The 21873-nt window shown below is 42.9% G+C and overlaps 2 protein-coding genes across 2 annotated transcripts; both read left to right on the plus strand.

Annotated features, from left to right (window-relative positions):
• The first annotated feature begins 1014 nt into the window (after positions 1-1014).
• On the plus strand, positions 1015-10837 carry LOC124010370 (etoposide-induced protein 2.4 homolog). The gene is made up of 11 exons (XM_046322743.1): positions 1015-1162; positions 2484-2631; positions 3278-3423; positions 4001-4061; positions 4209-4275; positions 4390-4514; positions 8108-8227; positions 8442-8553; positions 8663-8774; positions 8897-8971; positions 9100-10837. Exons 2-11 carry the CDS (start codon positions 2590-2592, stop codon positions 9263-9265), a joined length of 1026 nt encoding a protein of 341 aa, XP_046178699.1. The 5' UTR covers positions 1015-1162; positions 2484-2589; the 3' UTR covers positions 9266-10837.
• Positions 10838-11273: 436 nt separating this feature from the next.
• Positions 11274-20467, plus strand: LOC124010373 (dolichyl-diphosphooligosaccharide--protein glycosyltransferase subunit STT3A). The gene is made up of 17 exons (XM_046322759.1): positions 11274-11425; positions 13221-13348; positions 13494-13554; positions 13683-13804; positions 14159-14304; positions 14430-14520; positions 14614-14720; positions 14948-15112; positions 15352-15532; positions 17182-17337; positions 17504-17595; positions 17859-18014; positions 18273-18578; positions 18720-18822; positions 19168-19356; positions 19635-19750; positions 20115-20467. Exons 2-17 carry the CDS (start codon positions 13261-13263, stop codon positions 20151-20153), a joined length of 2118 nt encoding a protein of 705 aa, XP_046178715.1. The 5' UTR covers positions 11274-11425; positions 13221-13260; the 3' UTR covers positions 20154-20467.
• Positions 20468-21873: the final 1406 nt, after the last annotated feature.

The raw sequence follows: 21873 nt of genomic DNA on the forward strand, positions 1-21873 counted from the left end.
GCATGCACACTGACACGGTTGCCAGGTGTACGGTGTTTCTTCTGACACTTGGTGCGGTTGGCTTCCGGGTTAAGCGGGCATTGTCAAGAAGCAGTGCGGCTTGGCTGGGTCGTGTTTCGGAGGACGCACAGCACTCAACCTTCACCTCTCCCGAGTCCGTATGGGAGTTGCAGCCATGGGACAAGACTATAACTACCAATTGGATACCATGAAACTGGGGAGACACCTTTATGTACAGAATATCCATTGAATTATTCCAATAATTGTTGCTGAGGACAATTTTTTCCATCCCTCACAGCCGAGGATAGTCGCTGCTCGCGCTGCTCCCTGTTGGCCTGTATAAACTGATGCAAACCGGATATAGACCGTCCATGAATCGGCGAACATGAGTAGATTACCTTGAAAACAACGGACGGACAAATGAACAGTCTCCAGTTAATATTATACCTCAGTGGCTTCACCTGGCCTAAATCCCAAAAGTGCAAGCATAACAATGATTTATATACACTAGATGACTGATAGGGGTGCTGTGTTGAAGCCACCATGACACCACCGTCGTAAAAAATTAATTAAAATGTATTTAATGTCTACGTTAATTTTTGCCACATTTATTATATTACAGATACCTTAATGCATACTTTAAAATTATATTATGTGAGCTAAACATAAATTCCTTAAAGTCTATTTTTTTTAGATTACTAATGTTACTGTCCCCACTACAATGCCCATGAAACATTTAATTGAAATACTGTAGAATTCCATTATGCTCCTAATGGGGAGTGTCAATATGGCCAACAGGAGGCAAAGCCTCTCAATGACCAATACAACAGCAATCCAGGGTTTATATACCTTATTGAAGCAGAAGCACTGTGGCAGGGCAAGGAAGAGACCTAACGGGGACTAATTATCAACAATATAACCATGATTGTTGCCTTCATATCGTGTGAGTGAAGGGAAGGAAGTCACTCTGATGAAGTTCAACTTCAGTGGACACAACTTTTAGCATTCCACACCACACTACACATCCCACAATCCCCTTGGTTGGAGGTTGCCCAATACACAAATTACGGGCCAGGGGTTGGTTTGTTGTTGCAGAAGAAAGAGCTAAAGAAACAGTCATTAAAAAAGTGAAGATAATATTTCAGGGAAAGTGTCGCATGAGGTAGGTCATGGTGACTAAATGATCGATTGTCTGACCTGTCTTTAATGTCTGCTTGATTCAAGTAAATCATTTTCGTTGTTAGCTCAGCTAACGAGCCAGTGAGACAAGTTAGCTTGCGTGCTAACTAGCTTGCACTGTTTAAATTTGATAGATTTAACGTTTGCTAAATCAGCTTGCACCGTTTTTGTTTGGACGATGTAATGTTTACTAGCTAACTTTTTTTAGCTAGCTAAGTTTGTTTCACACCTAAAATATGGACTATTCTTAAAACGGAACGTATGTACTGTATACTAGCAAACTAACGATCTACTATTAGATAGCTAACGTTAGTTATTCTAAGTAACGTTAACGATGTGGTTACTATACCATGTTTGGTTTTGTATGTGTTAGCTAGCGTTACCGTTTCAGTATTGTCTGCACAAGAAGGTCACAAGTCTTGAGGCAAAGCGACGTTTCAAACATGACTGGCTAACAACAGATTGCTGGTTAGCTGGCGAGAATTTGAATTCAGAAATGTTTATTTGATAACATTACCTGATAAGGTAGCTAATTGGTTATTCAATATAATGTCACCAATAAAGCCAGTGAACAATCAGTTTACAGACCCGCTGAGCAAAGTGAACCTGTTGCTCTAAATGTTTTCCTGTGTGACTCGTGTTGTGACTGATGTCGACACAGCCATGTCGCTTGGTTGGGTGTGGAACGTTCCGACAGGAATCTTTCCTGTGTGACTCGTGTTGTGACTGATGTCGACACAGCCAGGTCGCTTGGTTGGGTGTGGAACGTTCCGACAGGAATCTTTCCTGTGTGACTCGTGTTGTGACTGATGTCGACACAGCCAGGTCGCTTGGTTGGGTGTGGAACGTTCCAACAGGAATCTGTTCCATAAACTAAGTAAATAACAAGGTTGCCAACAAACAACACATACAAAGTTGTATAGCGGCAGAATAAGATACCGGGTAAGAGTGGGCTATTTATTTAATTTTTTCACTCACCGTCCACGTTTATTCCGAAAAATGTCTGTCCTCACTCTGGTAGCCCATGGACAAACATTAAGAATAAGCTACGTGGTGAGTTGATGCTTATTCGGCAGCTAATTAGCTAGGTGAATTGATCATGCTACTGTGTATGCGTTGTTTGTTGGCATCCTTGTACTTCACGACGTTTTTGGAAGAGATTACTGTTGGAACTTTCCACAAATTATACCCATCCCGCTTGGTTTGCCTCCCTGATGTGAATAAATATAGGCTGTATAACATGACATGCGCCTTTTAATATAATGAGACTTGGAGCAAAGTCACCCTGCTGCTCTCTCTAACAGCTTTCCTGTGTGGTGTTGCTGGGTGTTACCTTCCCTGCCATGAGAGCTGACCAGGTCCCCAGCCACCCCTCCTTCTGCAGTTGATGGATCTGCAACTGGTCTGGAGATGACAGACAGCATCAGGGCCTTCCTCCGCAATGTTGCGACGGTCAGACAACAACACAACACACCCTGTCTATCCACACACAAGTGATAGGCCAACACATAGGGTTAAAGGACTGTACAGCTATGACACTGAATCATGAGGATGTGTACCAACTACCAAGTTCTGTTTAGATCCATTGGGAACTATGTTTTTAGTTCAATTGAAGCCATCCAGTGCCCCATTTAGCATTTTTCCTGGTTAATTAGTGTGTTTTTACACGACAAATGAAATGTTTTGAGAAAATGTAAGCTTTTTATTTTTGTCTTTTCTATAGTCTAAAGGAAGTAGAGCAAAGGTTGCTTTGGGGCAAAATCAAAGTAGCCTACATTTAGAGGCTTAATCAAATGTTTACCTTTGTTGTTTACCTTGAACCTTATCATCTTGCTTCCAGGTGGCTAGTGATCCCCTCTACAAAAGCAGAATGAAGATTAGCCTTGTTTTTTAAATTAATTTATGTTTTATTTTAACTGTGCTACTATGTAACCAAGTGCATTAAAGCACATGCTACATGACTTAAATGATATAAAAATACATTTTGTATTTAAAACACTACTATTGAACTTTTCAACGCACCAAGTCTAGTGTGATGTGTTAATTTCCTTTAAGTAATTTACCCCAGTCTGTGCATATTTTCTGTGTGTCCTAACAGGGGATTAAGGACTCCATTTTGGGGATTGGAACTATCTCCAAGCTGGATGCCCGCATCCAGCAGAAAAGGGAGGAGCAGCGGAGGAGGAGAGCCAGCGGGGCCCTGGCTCAGAGACGGGCCCAGAGTGAGGAACGCAAACAGGAGAGGTAGGCACTGGCACGTAGGGCTGCAATACCCTATTCACACTGCCATGCTGGGCTGTCCTGGTCATGTATCCACCACTGTTTCTGGAACTGAAAAGAGAATGTCAGAGCCAGCACACTTCTGTTCAGCTTGGCACAATATTGTGGGTATGAGACAGGGTATACATGTTACATATCATAAAAGTCTACTGCTTAATAGACACTGATATTTTGCTATGTTATTTACATTTCTCCCTCTCTAACCTGATACGCTATTTCTAGTTGTGAAAGGTTCATATTAGGGGCTCAATTAAATCCCTAACGCAGAAGTTCAGCGCTATTGATATCCAATTGAGCCGACATATGCAGTGTTTTCTGTGAATGCAGTCTCCGCTAATGTGTGAATATGGCCTGTAAATTGCTCAATAGCACTGAACTTTCGCGATACAGATTGAGTTGTGCCCCAAGAGTTATGAGTAAAGCCCTATAATTTGGATCCTTGTATGCTGTCCAGTGTCCACGATAGGCCGAAGCCTATACCTTTTTGTGCCTATTAATGACAATGGTGGGTGACAATGTGTTGTCATATTCTTTCTTTCAGTGAACCCAAATTAGCCAGTAGGATTTTTCAGTGCTGTGCCTGGAATGGGGGAGTGTTCTGGGTAAATAATAACACTTTTCTATATTTTTAAGCCATTTGATAAATGTATATCATGCAAATACTGTATTTCTATGATGGGCAAATACTGTATGTAATACTACGTAGACATTGTTTGTGTTAGTAATCCCCCCTCCGATTCCCTTTGCAGCTCAGTCTGTTCCTCTTCTACCGGGTGTTTATTCCATTGCTGCAGACTCTGACAGCAATAATCATCGGTATGTGTGCCTGCCAGGAACAGTGGGGCGGGTTTACTCCATTATCACATGCTTCATAGTGATTTGTTAAGAACAGTGGTCAAATCTGTCACTCAAAGAGCCATTTCCTGCCAGGTGACCCCTCTCTCCATGGCAACGTCTGGTCCTGGCTGGAGTTCATATTGACCTCTGTGTTCAGTGCTCTCTGGGTGCTCCCTCTGTTTGTGCTCAGCAAGATAGTCAACGCCATCTGGTTCCAGGTGAGGCCTCTGTTAGTTAGGACACAGACGATGATCGAGATGTTTTGTGGTTGTTGTAACAAGGGTGCTGGTCAGGGAGAACTGATGCACGGTTGGCACTGGAGAGCACTAGTTGTGTATACTTTTAGTCTAAATGACACCCCCCAGCTGTGCTCTGGATATGTGAACTGATTGCCCCCCCATCTATCTTCAGAGCTTGTGCTGCAAGGTGACCTAAACTGTGACATGCTTAACACCCGGCCATCCTACAATCTAAGATTGATGCCCTCAATCTCACACAAATTATCAATGAACCTACCAGGTACAACCCCAACGCCATGAACATGGGCACCCTCATAGATATCATCCTAACCAACTTGCCCTCTAAATACACCTCTGCTGTTTTCAACCACGATCTCAGTGATCACTGCCTGCATCCGTAATGGGTCAGCGGTCAAACAACCTCCACTCATCACTATCAAACGCTCCCTGAAACACTTCAGCGAGCAGGCCTTTCTAATCGACCTGGCCCGGGTATCCTGGAAGGATATCGACCTCATCCCATCAGTAGAGGATGCCTGGTTATTTAAAAAAAATGCCTTCCTTACCATCTTAAATAAGCATGCCCCATTCAAGAAATTTAGAACCAGGAACAGATATAGCCCTGGGTTCTCTCCAGACCTGACTGCCCTTAACCAACACAAAAACATCCTGTGGCGTTCTGCATTAGCGTCGAACAGCTCCCGTGAAATGCAACTTTTTAGGGAGGTTAGAAACCAATACACACAGGCAGTTAGAAAAGCCAAGGCTAGCTTTTTCAAGCAGAAATTTGCTTCCTGCAACACAAACTCAAAAACGTTCTGGGACATTGTAAAGTCCATGGAGAATAAGAGCACCTCCTCCCAGCTGCCCACTGCACAGAGGATAGGAAACTGTCACCACTGATAAATCCACTATAATTGAGAATTTTAATAAGCATTTTTCTACGGCTGGCCATGCTTTCCACTTGGCCACCCCTACCCCGGTCAACAGCACTGCACCTCCCACAGCAACTTGCCCAAGCCTTCCCCATTTCTCCTTCACCCAAATCCAGTCAGCTGATGTTCTGAAAGAGCTGTAAAATCTGGACCCTCACAAATCAGCCGGGCTAGACAATCTTGACCCTTTCTTTCTAAAAATGATCAACAACCCCTATTACTAGCCTGTTCAACCTCTCTTTCGTGTCGTCTGAGATTCCCAAAGATTGGAAAGCAGCTGCGGTCATCCCCCTCTTCAAAGGGGGGACTCTCTTGACCCAAATTGCTACAGACCTATATCTATCCTACCCTGCCTTTCTAAGGTCTTCGAAAGCCAAGTCAACAAACAGATCATCAACCATTTCGAATCCCACCGTACCTTCTCCGCTATGCAATCTGGTTTCAGAGCTGGTCATGGGTACACCTCGGCCACGCTCACGGCTCTAACCAGTATCTTAACCGCCATCGATAAGAAACAATACTGTGCAGCCGTATTCATTGACCTGGCCAAGGCTTTCGACTCTGTCAATCACCACATCCTCATCGGCAGACTCAACAGCCTTGGTTTCTCAAATGATTGCCTCGCCTGGTTCACCAAATACTTCTCCGACAGAGTTCAGTGTGTCAAACCTGAGGGCCTGTTGTCCGGGCCTCTGGCAGTCTCTATGGGGGTGCCACAGGGTTCAATTTTTGGACCAACTCTCTTCTCTGTATATATCAATGATGTCGCTCTTGCTCCTTGTGAGTCTCTGATCCACCTCTACGCAGATGACACCATTCTGTATACTTCTGGCCCTTTGGACACTGTTAACAACCCTCCAGACAAGCTTCAATGCCATAGAACTCTCCTTCCGTTACCTCCAACTGCTCTTAAATACAAGTAAAACTAAATGCATGCTCTTCAACCGATCACTGCCTGCACCTGCCCGCCCGTCCAGCATCACTACTCTAGACGGTTCTGACTTAGAATATGTGGACAACTACAAATACCTAGGTGTCTGTCTGTCTGGTTAGACTGTAAACTCTCCTTCCAGACTCACATAAAACATCTCCAATCCAAAGTTAAATCTAGAATTTGCTTCCTATTTCGCAACAAAGCATCCTTCACTCATGCTGCCAAACATACCCTCGTAAAACTGACCATTTTACCACTCCTCTGCGATGTCATTTACAAAATAGCCTCCAACACCCTACTCAACCAAATTGTATGCAGTCTATCACAGTGCCATCCGTTTTGTCACCAAAGCCCCATATACTACCCACCACTGCGACCTGTATGCTTTCGTTGGCTGGCCCTCGCTTCATGCTCGTCGCCAAACCCACTGGCTCCAGGTCATCTACAAGACCCTGCTAGGTAAAGTCCCGCCTTATTTCTTCTCACTGGTCACCATAGCTGCACCCACCTGTAGCACGCGTGCCAGCAGGTATATCTCAGTTGTCATCCCCAAAGCCAATTCCTCCTTTGGTCGCCTCCTTCCAGTTCTCTGCTGCCAATCACTGGAACGAACTACACAAATCTCTGTAACTGGAAACACTTATGTCCCTCACTAGCTTTAAGCACCAGCTGTCAGAGTAGCTCAAAGATCACTACACCTGTAAATAGCTCAAACAACTTCCTCTTCCCCTACTGTATTTATTTATCTTTCTACTGTATTATTTCCTGTATGTTTGTTTTACTCGAGGTGTAACTCTGTCGAACTGCTTTGCTTTATCTTGGCCAGGTCACGGTTGTAAATGAGAACTTGTTCTCAACTTGCCAACCTGGCTAAATAAAGGTGAAATAAAATAAATAAAAATGAAATCCTTGGGATGTCCCAACTTTGATGTCACCCGATATGAAATTGAATACTGTTAGGTTAGGGTTAGGTAAGAGTAAGGTTAGGGTTAGGTAAGAGTTAGGGTATGGGTTAGGTTTAGTTTTAGGGTAGGGACATCCCAAGGATCCCGGATAGTAAAGCTCCACGACATGGATATTTAAAAAAAAAAATGTTTTAACAATTATTGCAATTTTACAAAACACTTTGGTGAATTGTTGGAATCATAGAAATCAAACTATCATTTGAATTCTATGGTTGGTGTTGTTTGGAATGACAACTAATGAAAAAGCCCGGTACAGTCAAAGTTGTTGTGACGGGGTAGAAACCTAAGTTTTGGTCAGAGTTTCCAGGGTACCTTTATTACATTTAAATTGATGGTGTTTAAAAAAAGATTGGAGCCTCTTGCGATATGGATATTGTACATGTCGATATTGCAATTTGATTAAGTGTGCATCCCTACAGGATAGCACTAACCATACCTTTTATCATAATCCAATTTATTGAATAATGGGAAAGAGGGATACCTAGTCAGTTGCAGAACTGAATGCATTCAACCGAATTACGGTCTCTGTTGACAATATAGTTTCCAGCAATGCTCGGGATAGAGTAGTGGCTTTGATACAGTTGAATGTCTCACAGTAGTTAAGAATTTCCCTTGTGTTATTGCTATCTATATTCTCTTCCAGGCTTGAATATTTATTGCCTGAGGATCTTGTGAGACGTTAACCTCCTGTTTTACTGTGTAACACATGTTAACGCGTCCTCTGGTTGTCTGCTGTAGGACATAGCTGACCTGGCCTTCGAGGTGTCTGGTCGGAAAGCCCAGCCCTTCCCCAGCGTCAGTAAGATCATCGCTGACATGATCTTCAACCTCCTCCTCCAGGCTCTCTTCCTCATTCAGGTAGTACAGCAGTTGACATTCCCATGTGTTAAGTTCATGAAGACTCACTATCAATCATGATCTCATCTGTCAAGAGGGTTCTCTAAGGTTATGTTGTACTTAAAACCTACAGGGGTCTTCGGGTTCAACACTGAGAGCTGTGATCCATTACCTTCAATGGTTCGAGTTAGTAATCAACATATTATCTCATCTTGTCTTTGTTGTGGTCCTCTAGGGTATGGTTGTGAGTCTCTTCCCCATTGACGCTATTGGACAGATGGTCAGCCTTCTCCACATGTCTCTGCTCTACTCCCTCTACTGCTTTGAGTATCGCTGGTTCAACCATGGTGAGCCTCCTTTCTACTCAAAGATGTATTTCTTGTCAAAGTATTATACTCATTTTAGGTAATAGGAACTGATTAAAATCTCAACCCATTTGTAACCGTTTTATCCAAGGCATTGAGATGCACCAACGGCTGTCCAACATTGAGAGGAACTGGCCCTACTACTTTGGCTTTGGTCTCCCCATGGCTCTGTTGACTGCCCTCCCCTCTTCATATATAATCAGGTAATGCCACTAATGTCTTCTCTCTTTCAAGCCATGCAGACAATATGCAGACTTTCAGTCCTACTAATATCCCAAATCATTTTAATGATCGATTAAAATCATACAATTTTTTTCCGCAATAGTGGCTGTCTGTTCTCCATCCTCTTCCCTCTGTTCATTATCAGCGCTAACGAGGCCAAAACCCCAACAAAGCTATAGTGAGTATGGTGCACTGCACGCCCTAATAATGACCTGTGATCAAACTGATTCACTTGTGTGAAAAGTGCCAGTGAAATCTTCCCTGCTCACTCACTCTTTTCTTCCCCCCCATATCTTCCATACACAGCCATTTCCAGCTGCGCCTCTTCTCTCTGGTTGTGCTGATTAGCAACAAGTTGTTCCACAAGACGGTCCACCTGCAGTCCTCCCTGAACTCGTCCATCTCCGCCGAGAAGCTGCCTACCTCTCCCCAAGCCTCTCCTGCCCGCCAGAGACCCCTGTCCACTCAGTGATGGCCACCGGGGGGACAACGACAAGGGAGCTGCTCAGCTCAGTAAACCAATGGAGCAGTTGATTCTGTCTGTGGAAGGATCTCTCTTATCAGGACAGGAGGAGGATGTTTGGTTTAAAGCTGGGTTTTATTGTGATTTTACTATGGCCAATTTCATATTATTTTGGAGCACAGGTCAGGTGTGTTTTTAATGTGAATGACGTGTAAGGAGATTTAACTGCTGTGTGCCTCACACCCAAACACACAGGATTCTTATATCTTATTCTCATTCAAATGTTTTGTTTTAATAGTTTTTTATGTATGATGTGCCATTTTAGTGCTTTAAATTCAGCAAAAGCAGTCATATACATTGTTTTTCTTCATTTGTTTTTGTTCTGCTTGTTTTGATTGCTACTCCAATGTTTTGCTTGTTTATTCTGTTTATCACCCCGTGGCTGATCCCAGACTGCTTTGTATAAAACTCTTGATGTGGAAGAGAAAAGGGAAAAGGGTTACATTTTTGCCAGGACTCATGTTATGTTACTCTACATTTTGAATGACAGACAGAGCTTTAGACACTGGTCACACGATCCTTGGTATTCCTTTGTTTGAGGAATCAGCACAGGGATGCAGCCAGTGACTAGATGTTCATCAAAGCGTGTGTGACTAAAATAAGCCCCTTCTCCATTGAAGGGGGTGACATGTTTGCGATGTTCAAAAGTGGAGCACAAGAGTTGTGACATGTACATTTTTCTGTGTTGCAAGTGACATTCCTTTCACACTGATGGGACGTTGTCTTGTTAATAAATAGCTGTTTCACTGTAAAGCCAGGGCGTCACTGATAGTCCTCTGGCCAGAAACCCAGGAATAATCTTGTGTGGTGTAAACAAAGGGATACTTTTTTTTTATTCCTATAAGTGCTTTCTTTAGACTAATTGTAATTTGTACACTTTCAGCATGGGAGCTGGTCTAAACATCCCACAAAAAAGAGCATCCTTAATTAATCCAAATATATCACTGGTTGTTGTGTGTAAAGTAAGGCTAGCTGTTTTGAAGAAGCTGTTTTCTATAGTTGTGTATTAGACAGACAGGTGAAGCTGTATGACTCTGCTGCTTGGTCAGATCAGATGACACTGCCAAACTGCTTTATCTACTACTTTGTTCGACTCACTTCTGCTTCGATCAATTGGACACAGAACACTGCAGTGTAGGTACTTGGAAGATGTCACTGAGCTCCGTTCTGACTGCTTTTCTCTTGAAGGAAGTAAGGAAGGTGTGTAGTGCATACCTTAACAGATGGGACAAGCCCTCTGTGTTTATGTTCCCCTTTGAGCAGTGGCAAATCCAAACGGGCTGTGAGGGATTTTTGACATATCTCTTGGCTCTGAATGTTCAACCAAAACCTCACCGTGGGGGTTACCATCAAGCTTTTACCTAATCTTATCTAATAGGTTGGGAGGGGGGGGGGCAGTATGTAATAATTGTAAGTGCATAGTATTTATGTATCCAGATTGATATATGTGAGTGAGATTTTGTAAAAGTATTATGCCTAATTTCAATAAAATTGGTCAGTATACACTACATCTAATTGGAAGTAATCTTGATTGACACAATTATTTTAGTCTAAAATATTCTATTGTAAACTGCTAAATGTTTCCAACGTGGATATTTTATTTAAAACATCTCAACATTTGTAAAATAATTCACAAAATGTTGGTGTTATATTAATGTCCAAATGTAGGTGATACTTTACTGCATAACTGGTTGGAAACTAAGAGATATTTAACAATGTTAAAATATATATATATATATGGGTGTCGCTTTTTATACTGCCAGACCAATTTAGTCAAGAAGGGGATTCGCAGATTAATGTTCGATTTTGAGAAAGCGGTCCTCCCTCACCGCTTTTTCCCGGTCACGTCACTGGCCATAGCCCGGTACATCGTAGTTCAGCTTAATCGAACTCCCTCAAGATATTTCCTCAGCATTAAGGACACGTCACTGGAAGGAACAGCGATTTATCCGGCCTGTTTGAATGATAGCTCATTAACGAATCAGGAATGAGATAGTTTCCTGAGGGCCGACGCAAGACCAATAAACACGTTGCATAGCTTAGTTGGGTGGGATTCAGCGACACACAAGGTTGTGTGTGAGAAAGGTGTATGTAACAGGAACGGAGTGGGTAAGTGCTGCACAAAATAGCTGGCAAATCAACATATTCAACGAGATAGATAATTGAAATGCTATGTGGTTCTGTTTGTATGCATATTCTGAAATTGTGTAATTTTGAGAGTAAGTGGAAGAAGAGTTTATGTTCGTTTATACAGCTAAAGTTAGCTAGCATGTAAAAATAAGGCACAGCCCAGATTCCATTAAACTCGAGCCGTCTTTTTACAGGAACGTAAAACCCACCAGATGGCTAACCATTTATTGCGTTTAGGACAATGCATGCAGATTATTTGCTAGAAAATTAGCTACATTAAAGACATTCGCTAGCTACTTGCATTGAATTGGACAATTCCTTAATGTCAGCTATTTAGCAGAATTTATCTTACCGGTGTTGCCATGTCTACAACATTAATAGCCTGGGTTAATTAATTTGGTTGGTCAAGGCAGAAAAATAACTATGAATGTCAATACAAGGAAAGTTTGCAGCCTAGACGGAGTTGCATCCATATCCTGGTTTGATTCCTCTCGCCACATCCAACCTGGCGGTGCGCGTGTCCTTATCTGGTTGGAACAGAGTTGGGCACGTCTTTAAACCCAGTCAGTGATTTCATTTGGCAAATAGTGTTAGTATTGTGTCAGGGGAGAAGCTCCAGGTGGTATCAAATTTGAAGTACCTCGGCAGCATACTTGATTCCAACCTCTCTTTTAAAAAGCATGTGAAAAAGGTAATTCAAATAACCAAATTCAACCTAGCTAATTTCTGATTTATACGAAATTGTTTGACTACATTGGTAGCAAAACTGTACTTCAAATCTATGATACTCCCCCACTTAACATACTGCTTGGCTAGTTGGGCCCAAGCTTGCTGTACAACATTAAGACTTATTCAGTCTGTCTACAAACAGGCTCTCAAAGTGCTTGATAGGAAGCTCAATAGCCATCATCACTGTTACATCCTGAGAAAGCATGAGCTCCTGAGTTGGGAAAATCTTGTGCAATACACCGACGCATGTCTTCTATTCAAGAACCTAAATGGTCTGGCTCCCCCTCAACTCAGTATTTTTGTTAAACAGAAAACCCAAACATATGGCAGCAGATCCACAAGGTCTCCCATGAGTGGTGACTGTGTGGTTCCCTTAAGGAAAATCACATTTAGTTCATCTGCTTTCTCTGTGAGAACTTCCCATGTCTGGAATACACTGTCATCAGAGACTCATAACTGCACCACATATCACACTTTCACAAAATGCTTGAAGACATGGCTTAAGGTCAATCAGATTTGTGAACATGGTCCCTAGCTGTATGTTGCCGCTCTCAATGTCTGTAGCTTGTGAGGTGTGGAAACACTGTTGCTTTTATGAAATTTGTCTTGTTACTTTTTGTTCTATGTTGCTATTGTCTATTGTTTAATAACCTGCCCAGGGACTGTGGTTGAAAATTAGCCGGCTGGCTAAAACTGGCACTTTTGATTAATGTGCACTGTCCCTGTAAAACATCAAATAAACTCAAATATAGACATGGGTTAATATATCGTGTGATGTATTTAACATTCGTCAAGTGGGTTTTTTCAACAAACACAGTAGTAGAACTTACTCACCCTGAGTTTGTAGACTGAAGCACCATGTTTACAAAACCCAGAAATGCAACAAAGAATAATTTTTATTGAACAGACTTTCCTCATGACGGAGTTACTGATCAAGCACTAAACTGAATGACTGCTGCTCTGACTCATGTACAAGCAAGGCAAAGGTGGAATGGTGCTTGCTGTATCACACCTACACGGTTCATTTAGATTTTCTTCCCAACAGGTACTAAGGGATAAGCTAAGTTATCCCTCCCAGCTTGAAGATGACGAAGTTGGGCTTCTTGCGGCTATCCTATGAAAAACAGGATACGCTGCTGAAGCTGCTCATCCTGTCTATGGCTGCAATCCTCTGTAAGAACACACACTTTACATCCTTTTCTGTTACTCTACACTTATAGTATTCATTATTATTATTATTATTGAAGGCTGTTGTCACCTGACTCTGACATGAGTAGAGATGATTTAGACTTGCTCTTTATTTCCCCCTTATCCCCAGCCTTTTCCACCAGGCTTTTCTCTGTGTTGAGGTTTGAGAGTGTCATCCATGAGTTTGATCCGTAAGTCCACTACCTTATTTTATGATAGTTTCCACCCCCCCCCCCCAATTGTTCAAATTGATGCCAGTTTACTATTAAAATTTAAATGGTGTTCAAATCCCTTGCATGCTTTGTTTCTTCATCGTCAGGTACTTCAACTACCGGACAACCCGTTTCTTGGTAGAGGAGGGATTCTACAACTTTCATAACTGGTTTGATGACCGGGCATGGTACCCTCTGGGGAGGATAATCGGTGGCACCATTTACCCAGGTAGGTGGGATGACCTGTTCAATACAAGACTGTACTTGAAGTTATTGGGTGACTATCTAAACATTAGAATGTTCCACTGAAAGAGACTGTCCTGTGTTAAGGTGGCTTTGGGTCATCAACTCTATTGTCACCTTTTCCCCCCCTCTGTCATAAAGATCCATTCTGTGGTTGTTGGCCTCGTCCACACATTCTTCGGCAACGGCAAGCTAACACTGATAGAAGCTACTTGCCCTTTGTTAACTCTTTCTATTCTGTCCGGGTTCCCCCAGGCCATTTTGTGTACTTCATTGAGGTAGGCAGCTTCGTGGTGTGGACTTGTCCTGTGTTAACTCTTTGTCCTGCCCTGTCCCCCAGGCCTGATGATCACATCTGCTGCCCTGTACCACGTCCTGAACTTCTTCCACATCACCATCGACATCCGTAACGTCTGTGTTTTCCTGGCTCCCCTTTTCTCCTCCTTCACTGCCATTGTCACCTACCACTTTACCAAGGAGCTCAAGGTAGGTTGCAGCACATCAGGTAGAAAGCGTAAAGAAACAAAGGTAACCTACAAACTGAAAATGCTCAAGTGCTCTGAGATGTACTTGTTTCCATAGTTTTCAAATCTACTGTCTACTTCTTGTAGGATGCAGGTGCTGGGCTCTTGGCTGCCGCCATGATAGCAGTGGTACCTGGCTACATTTCCCGTTCTGTTGCCGGCTCCTATGACAATGAAGGTACAGAACATGCCTCTTCCCCACAGACATGCCCCTCTAAAAGACTTGGCCCTTGTTGTGATCTTTAATATATTTTCTTGTTTTTCTGTCCAGGTATTGCTATATTTTGCATGCTGCTGACATACTACATGTGGATCAAGGCAGTCAATACAGGCTCCATCTACTGGTCCTCCATGTGTGCCCTGGCTTACTTTTATATGGTGAGACTAATGCCTCTAAAACTAAGGAAAATATAAGGAACTTAGAAACTGAAAATTACAGGAACTTGGTCCCTGCTAAAGGTTGACACTACTCTTATGAGTCTTATCTGAAGGAGACTTACCATGGCTGCGTTTAAGATAAAGGAAAAATAGCAAACGACATTGTTACACTATATAGCAAGAAAAGTTAAACCAGATGAACACAACCCTTATGTCTTTGTCTGCAGGTGTCCTCCTGGGGTGGCTATGTGTTCCTGATCAACCTCATCCCCCTCCATGTGCTTGTCCTCATGCTCACCGGCCGCTTCTCCCACCGTATTTACGTGGCCTACTGCACTGTCTACTGCCTGGGAACCATCCTCTCCATGCAGATCTCTTTCGTCGGCTTTCAGGTAAACACTTACCTGTATTCTCTCCCTTCAAACGCATACACAGCTGCTGTCCAGATGTTGCTCTGGACATGCAGGTAGACTGCATGTTATCTTGTGACTACAACATGGGCCCATAAATATTATGGTCCGGTATGATTTTTCAAAATAATGATTATATATCCTGTTATCACAAATGTTTGCCATTGGAGGGATTTTGGGATATTACACTCACCCCGTTCACCTCCTTGTCTCCATTGAAGCCTGTGCAGTCGTCTGAGCACATGGCAGCATTCGGGGTGTTTGGCCTGTGTCAGATCCATGCCTTTGTGGACTACCTACGCAGCAAGCTGAACACTCAACAGTTTGAGGTCCTCTTCAAGAGCGTAATCTCCCTGGTGGGCTTCGTCCTGCTTTCTGTGGGCACTGTGCTCATGCTGACCGGTAAGAAACTCGCCAAGGATCCGCACAGGAAAATACTCAATCAAGTACAGCTTAAGTATTTGAACTCTGGGCCAAAGCAATGTCTCTACTCGCTAATGTAGGCTTCTATTTCCAGACCTGTATAGTTGTTCAAAGCCTGTTTGTTCTTGATGATTAACATATACACTGAACAAAAATCTAAATGCAACAATTGAAAAGTTTTTACTGAGTTACAGTTCAAATAAGAAAATCAGTCAACTGAAATAAATAAATTAGGCCTGAACATGGATTTCACATGACTGGGAATACAGAATATCCATCTGTTGGTCAGACGCCTTAACAAAAAAGGTAGGGGCGTGGATCAGAACTAGTATCTGGTGTGACCTCCATTTACCTCATGCAGTGAGACGCGTCTCCTTTGCATAGAATACATCAGGCTGTTGGTTGTGGCCTGTGCGAAGTTGCTGGAAATGTCGACCCAGAGCATCCCAAACATGCTTCACAGGTGGCATATCTGAGTATGCGGGGACATTTTCAGCTTCCAGGAATTGTGTACAGATCCTTGCGACATGGGGCCGTGCATCATCACGTTGAAACATGAGGGTATTGCGGTGGATGAATGGCACAATGTGCCTCAGGATCTTGTCACAGTATCTCTGTGCATTCAATAAACATAGATAAAATGCAATTGAGTTCATTGTCTCGCTTATGCCTGCCCATACCATAACCCAACCGCCACCATGCAGCACTCTGTTTACAACGTTGACATCAGCGAACTGCTCACCCACACAACGCCATACAAGCGATCTGCCCAGTACAGTTGAAATCGCTCTTCATCTGTGAAGAGCACACTTCTCCAGCATGCGATTGAAGGTGAGCATTTGCCCACTGAAGTCGATTTACGGCGCCAAACCGCAGTCAGGTCAAGACCCTGGTGAGTATGACGAGCAAACAGATGTGCTTCCCTGAGACTGTTTCTGATAGTTTGTGCAGAAATTCTTTGGTTGTGCAAACCCACAATTTTATCAGCTGTCCAGGTAGCTGGTCGCAAAATATCCCGCAGTTGAAGCAGCTGGCTGTGGAGGTCCTGGTGTGGTTACACATAGTTGTGAGGCCTACTGCCCATATTTCTAAAATGAGGCAGTGGCTTATGGTAGAGAAATTAACATTTAATTCTCTGGCAACGGCTCTGGTGGACATTCCTGCAGTCAGCATACCAGTTGCATGCTCCCTCAACTTGAGACATCTGTGGCATTGAATTGTGTGTCACAACTGCACCTTTTTACTGGCCCTTTATTGTCCCCAACACAAGGTGCACCTGTGTAATGATCATGCTGTTAAGTCAGCTTCTTGATATGCCACACCTGTCAGGTGGTTGGATTATCTTGGCAAAGGAGAAATGCTCACTAACAGGATGTAAATACATTTGGTGCTTATGGAAAATGTCTGGGATCATTTATTTCAGCTCATGGGACCAAGACTTGGTTATTCCTAGATCAAAACATTCTCTAAATTTGAGGTCCTGCAGATTAAAAGTATTTTATGAACATACAGATGTGGTTAAAGATAAAACTCATAACCCTATACCCAATAAATATCAGAACCAAGTGATTTGGTAGTGCCTTGTTCATTTGTCTCGACTTGACTGTTGTGATTGTGGTGTTTCTCAGGGAAGATCTCACCCTGGACTGGTCGTTTCTACTCGCTGCTGGACCCGTCCTATGCCAAGAACAACATCCCCATCATCGCCTCTGTGTCTGAGCACCAGCCCACCACCTGGTCCTCCTACTACTTTGACCTGCAGCTGCTTGTCTTCATGTTCCCAGGTAAACCCACTCAATCAGTCTGAAATGGTTTTTGCTGGTGAAATGACACAGCAGAGTGATGTTTAGGTAACTGGATTGATCAGAATAATGTTGAGACAGGTACAAATCACACGTAAAGAAAAACATTGCGACGATTTAATGAACCTGCTTTTCTTCCTACTGACAGTGGGTCTGTATTACTGCTTCAACAACTTGTCTGATGCCAGGATCTTCATCATTATGTACGGAGTCACCAGCATGTACTTTTCAGCTGTCATGGTAAGTCGGCCTACAAATTAGCTCTTGGATGAGAGGAATATTTGAAATGCGTGGTGTCTAATATGCCAATATTTACTTTTGTAGTAGGAATTGCACATGGTACCTGTCAGTGCTCCCCTAGGCTCCATCCATCCATAAGATTCATGCAGTCTGGCAACGCTTGATTAGTTTTCCCCTATTGTATGTTGTGCAAGCAGATGAGCTCCCAGAAAGAGACTATGTAGCAAGTTATGTTCATCTGATTTGGCTGCTTCTCTCCTCAGGTGCGTCTGATGCTGGTCCTGGCCCCAGTCATGTGCATCCTGTCAGGCATTGGTGTGTCCCAGGTCCTCACCACCTACATGAAGAACCTGGATATCAGTCGGCCAGACAAGAAGAGCAAGAAGCAGCAGGACTCCACCTACCCCATCAAGAACGAGGTAAGCGAGGAAGGATACGTCAAGGCATCATGATGCAATATTGGCCCCCAGATGGCACTGTTCAATAAATGGTTGTTAATGTCAACTAAATGCAGCTTTGGCATGTAGCCATTTGATACTGGATGTCATTCCAACTGATTAAGTCAGGGCATGCATTTGATATGGGTGATCTTGGGCTGGTCCAGTTACAACCCTTAAGCACTGTAGATCTGAAAGTAGTATTAGGTCCCTGATATCCTGTACCATTTTGTCCACCAGGTGGCCAGCGGGATGATTCTGGTCATGACCTTCTTCCTCATCACCTACACCTTCCACTCCACCTGGGTGACCAGCGAGGCCTACTCCTCCCCCTCCATCGTCCTGTCAGCCCGCGGCGGAGACGGCAGCCGCATCATCTTTGATGACTTCAGAGAGGCCTACTACTGGCTCCGCCACAATACCCCAGAGGATGCTAAAGTGATGTCATGGTGGGATTACGGCTATCAGATAACAGCCATGGCTAATCGAACAATTCTAGTGGACAACAACACATGGAACAACACGCACATCTCCAGAGTTGGCCAGGTGAAGTGTTTATTTTTTTCTTCTCTGTATTGATTCCTTTACATGGGACTGACATGTGGCAATCCTAGCATCTTAATGTGTGGTTGATACCTGTGACTTCTGAACTATATATATGAACTGTGTGTGTCTGTTGATCGGTAGGCTATGGCGTCCACTGAGGAGAAGGCCTATGAGATCATGCGAGAGCTGGATGTCAGCTACGTCCTGGTAATTTTTGGTGGACTGACGGGATACTCCTCAGACGGTAAGTCTACAATGCCAGTGGAAACTATCAATGCCAATCACTCTTGGATTATTATAGCTTCTTAACATATCTGCTTCAGATTAAGTTGTCATTGCCACATTCATGAATCAGATCAGGAGTAAATGCTTTTATTGGTTTCATTTTTGACAAGATAAAAATGCATTGAATTTAAACTTTTTGTTTTCAATTTAAATGCATCTTATTTTTAAGGTTCATTCGATTTTGGGGGTGGGGTTGCAATAAATGATTGCGGAAAACATTCTGGAGGAAAAAGTTTGCATACAACTGCATTAGTTAATCTTTAACTCATGCTTTGGGTCTGCCAACACATCTCTCTCTGTGCAGACATTAACAAGTTTCTGTGGATGGTGCGCATTGGGGGCAGTACAGACACAGGGAAGCACATCAAGGAGCACGACTACTACACCCCCACTGGAGAGTTCCGTGTGGACCGTGAGGGCTCCCCTGTCCTGCTCAACTGCCTTATGTACAAGATGTGCTACTACCGCTTCGGCCAGGTCTACACAGAGGCCAGTGAGTAACCCTGCCTTATTATGACACTGAGTTTTTATTTAACCTTTATTTAACTGGGCAAGTCAGTTAAGAACAAATTCTTATTTTCAATGACTGCCTAGGAACAGTGGGTTAACTGCCTGTTCAGGGGCAGAACGACAGATTTGTACCTTGTCAGCTCGGGAATATGAATTTGCAACCTTTCGGTTGCTCGTCCAACGCTCTAACCACTAGGCTACCCTGCCGCCAATCTTCTATTCATCTTGGCCCTAGTCCTGATGTTCTGATCTTTGTTCCAGAGCGTCCCCCTGGCTATGATCGAGTGAGAAATGCTGAGATCGGCAACAAGGACTTTGAGCTGGATGTGCTGGAAGAGGCCTACACTACAGAGCACTGGCTGGTCAGGATATACAAGGTATATATCCTCCTTGCTATGGTCTTCTACTCCTCTGTATTTATTCAGTCACCTGTAGAGTACCAGACCAATCCAGACTGAATCACTACCAGCCGTGATTGGGAGTCCTATAGGGCGGCGCACAATTAGCCCAGCGTCATCCGGGTTTGGCCGGTGTGGGCCGTCATTGTAAATAAGAATGTTCTTAACTGGCTTGCCTAGTTAAATAAATACATTCCAGAGGCTTATTTTATTTTTTAAACATTACATGTAGACTCTACATGAAAGTTGCGATGTGGGAGTATAAATTCTATTTCCTTGATGCTAATGAGTAAAAATATTTTATTTTTTACGATTTATTAACGGTCTTTTTTTTAACCTTCAGGTGAAAGACCTGGATAACCGAGGGCTATCACGGACGTAAAGCCCGCTGACCCATCAGCGTTCATAAACCCCTTTTAGCACTGAGAAAGCCTTTTTTGTGGTCTGCAGATGAGTGTGAAATTAAACTTTTTTTTATTGTTTTTATTTTTTTTATATTGTACTTTTGTTGGAAATTGCAGAATTTTTTTTTTTTAACCAATGTGGTGTTTCTCTCGTCTGGGACTGGCAGGAGGTGGTGTTTAATAATGTCCAATCAAATGTCAAATTATTTCTGCAATCAATGGCCAAAATAACAATATTGTCTGTCGGTGAGCTTTGATTTTAATGTGGTCAATAAAAGCGGGAAAAATGTGACTGGCATGTTGTCCGTCTAGTTTTGAATTTGCGTTGTATTTACATTACCATGCCATCTTTGGCAGATACGTTTTTTCCAAGAGCTTTGAGTCAAGATTTAGCAACCATGCAACTCTTAATTTGTTTTTTATATATATGATTTTGCTGGCTGAATACCAAATGCATACAATAAGCAATCATGGGAGATGGTATGATTTGAACTGGGGGGGAGAAGAGGGTGGGTACTACTGTGTGTATATACAGTTGAAGTCAAATGTACATACACCTTAGCCAAATACAATTCCTGACACTTAATCCTAGTAAAAATGCACTGTTTTAGGTCAGTTAAGATCCCGCCTTTTAAGAATGTGAAATGTCAGAATAATAGTATAATGATTTATTGTTTCTTTCATCACATTCCCAGTGGGTCAGAAGTTTACATGCACTCAGTATTTTGGTAGCATTGCCTTTAAATTGTTTAACTTGGGTCAAATGTTTTGGGTAGCCTTCCACAAGCTTCCCACAATAAGTTGGGTGAATTTTGGCCCATTCCTCCTGACAGAGCTGGTGTAACTGAGTCAGGTTTGTAGGCCTCCTTGCTCGCACACGCTTTTTCAGTTCTGCCCACATGTTCTATAGGATTGAGGTCAGGGCTTTGTGATGGCCACTCCAATACCTTGACTTTGTTGTCCTTAAGCCATTTTGCCACAACTTTGGAGCCTTGGGGGCATTGTCCATTTGGAAGACCCATTTGCGACCAAGCTTTAACTTGCTGACATGTCTTGTACCATTCCTTTCCCAGCATCTTCAAGGTCCTTCGCACATGTATGTTCATCTCTAGGAGACAGAACGCGTCTCCTTCCTGAGCGGTAATGACTGCTGCGTGGTCCCATGGTGTTTATACTTGCATACTATTGTTTGTACAGATGAATGTGGTACCTTCAGGCATTTTGGAATTGCTCCCAAGGATGAACCAGACTTGGGAGCAATAATTTTCTTTCTGAGGTCTTGGCTGATTTCTTTTGATTTTTTTTTTTTATTGTTTTTTTTTTTTTTTCTCCCATGATGCCAAGCAAAGAGGCACTGAGTTTGAAGGTAGGCCTTGAAATACATCCACAGGTACACCTCCAATTGACTCAAATGATGTCAATTAGCCTAAGGCCATGACAATTTTCTGGAATACTCCAAGCTGTTTAAAGGCACAGTCAACTTAGTGTATGTAAACTTCTGACCCACTGGGATTGTGCTAGTGAAATAATAATCTCTGCATACAATTGTTGGGGAAAAGTACTTGTCATTCACAAAGTAGATGTCCGACTTGCCAAAACTATAGTTTGTTAACAAGAAATTTGTGGTTGAAAAAGTTTGAATGACTCCAACCTAAGTGTATGTAAACTTCTGACTTATAATAATAATAATATATGCCA

The sequence above is a fragment of the Oncorhynchus gorbuscha genome, linkage group LG02, assembly GCF_021184085.1.
Source record: "Oncorhynchus gorbuscha isolate QuinsamMale2020 ecotype Even-year linkage group LG02, OgorEven_v1.0, whole genome shotgun sequence".
Taxonomy (NCBI): domain Eukaryota; kingdom Metazoa; phylum Chordata; class Actinopteri; order Salmoniformes; family Salmonidae; genus Oncorhynchus; species Oncorhynchus gorbuscha.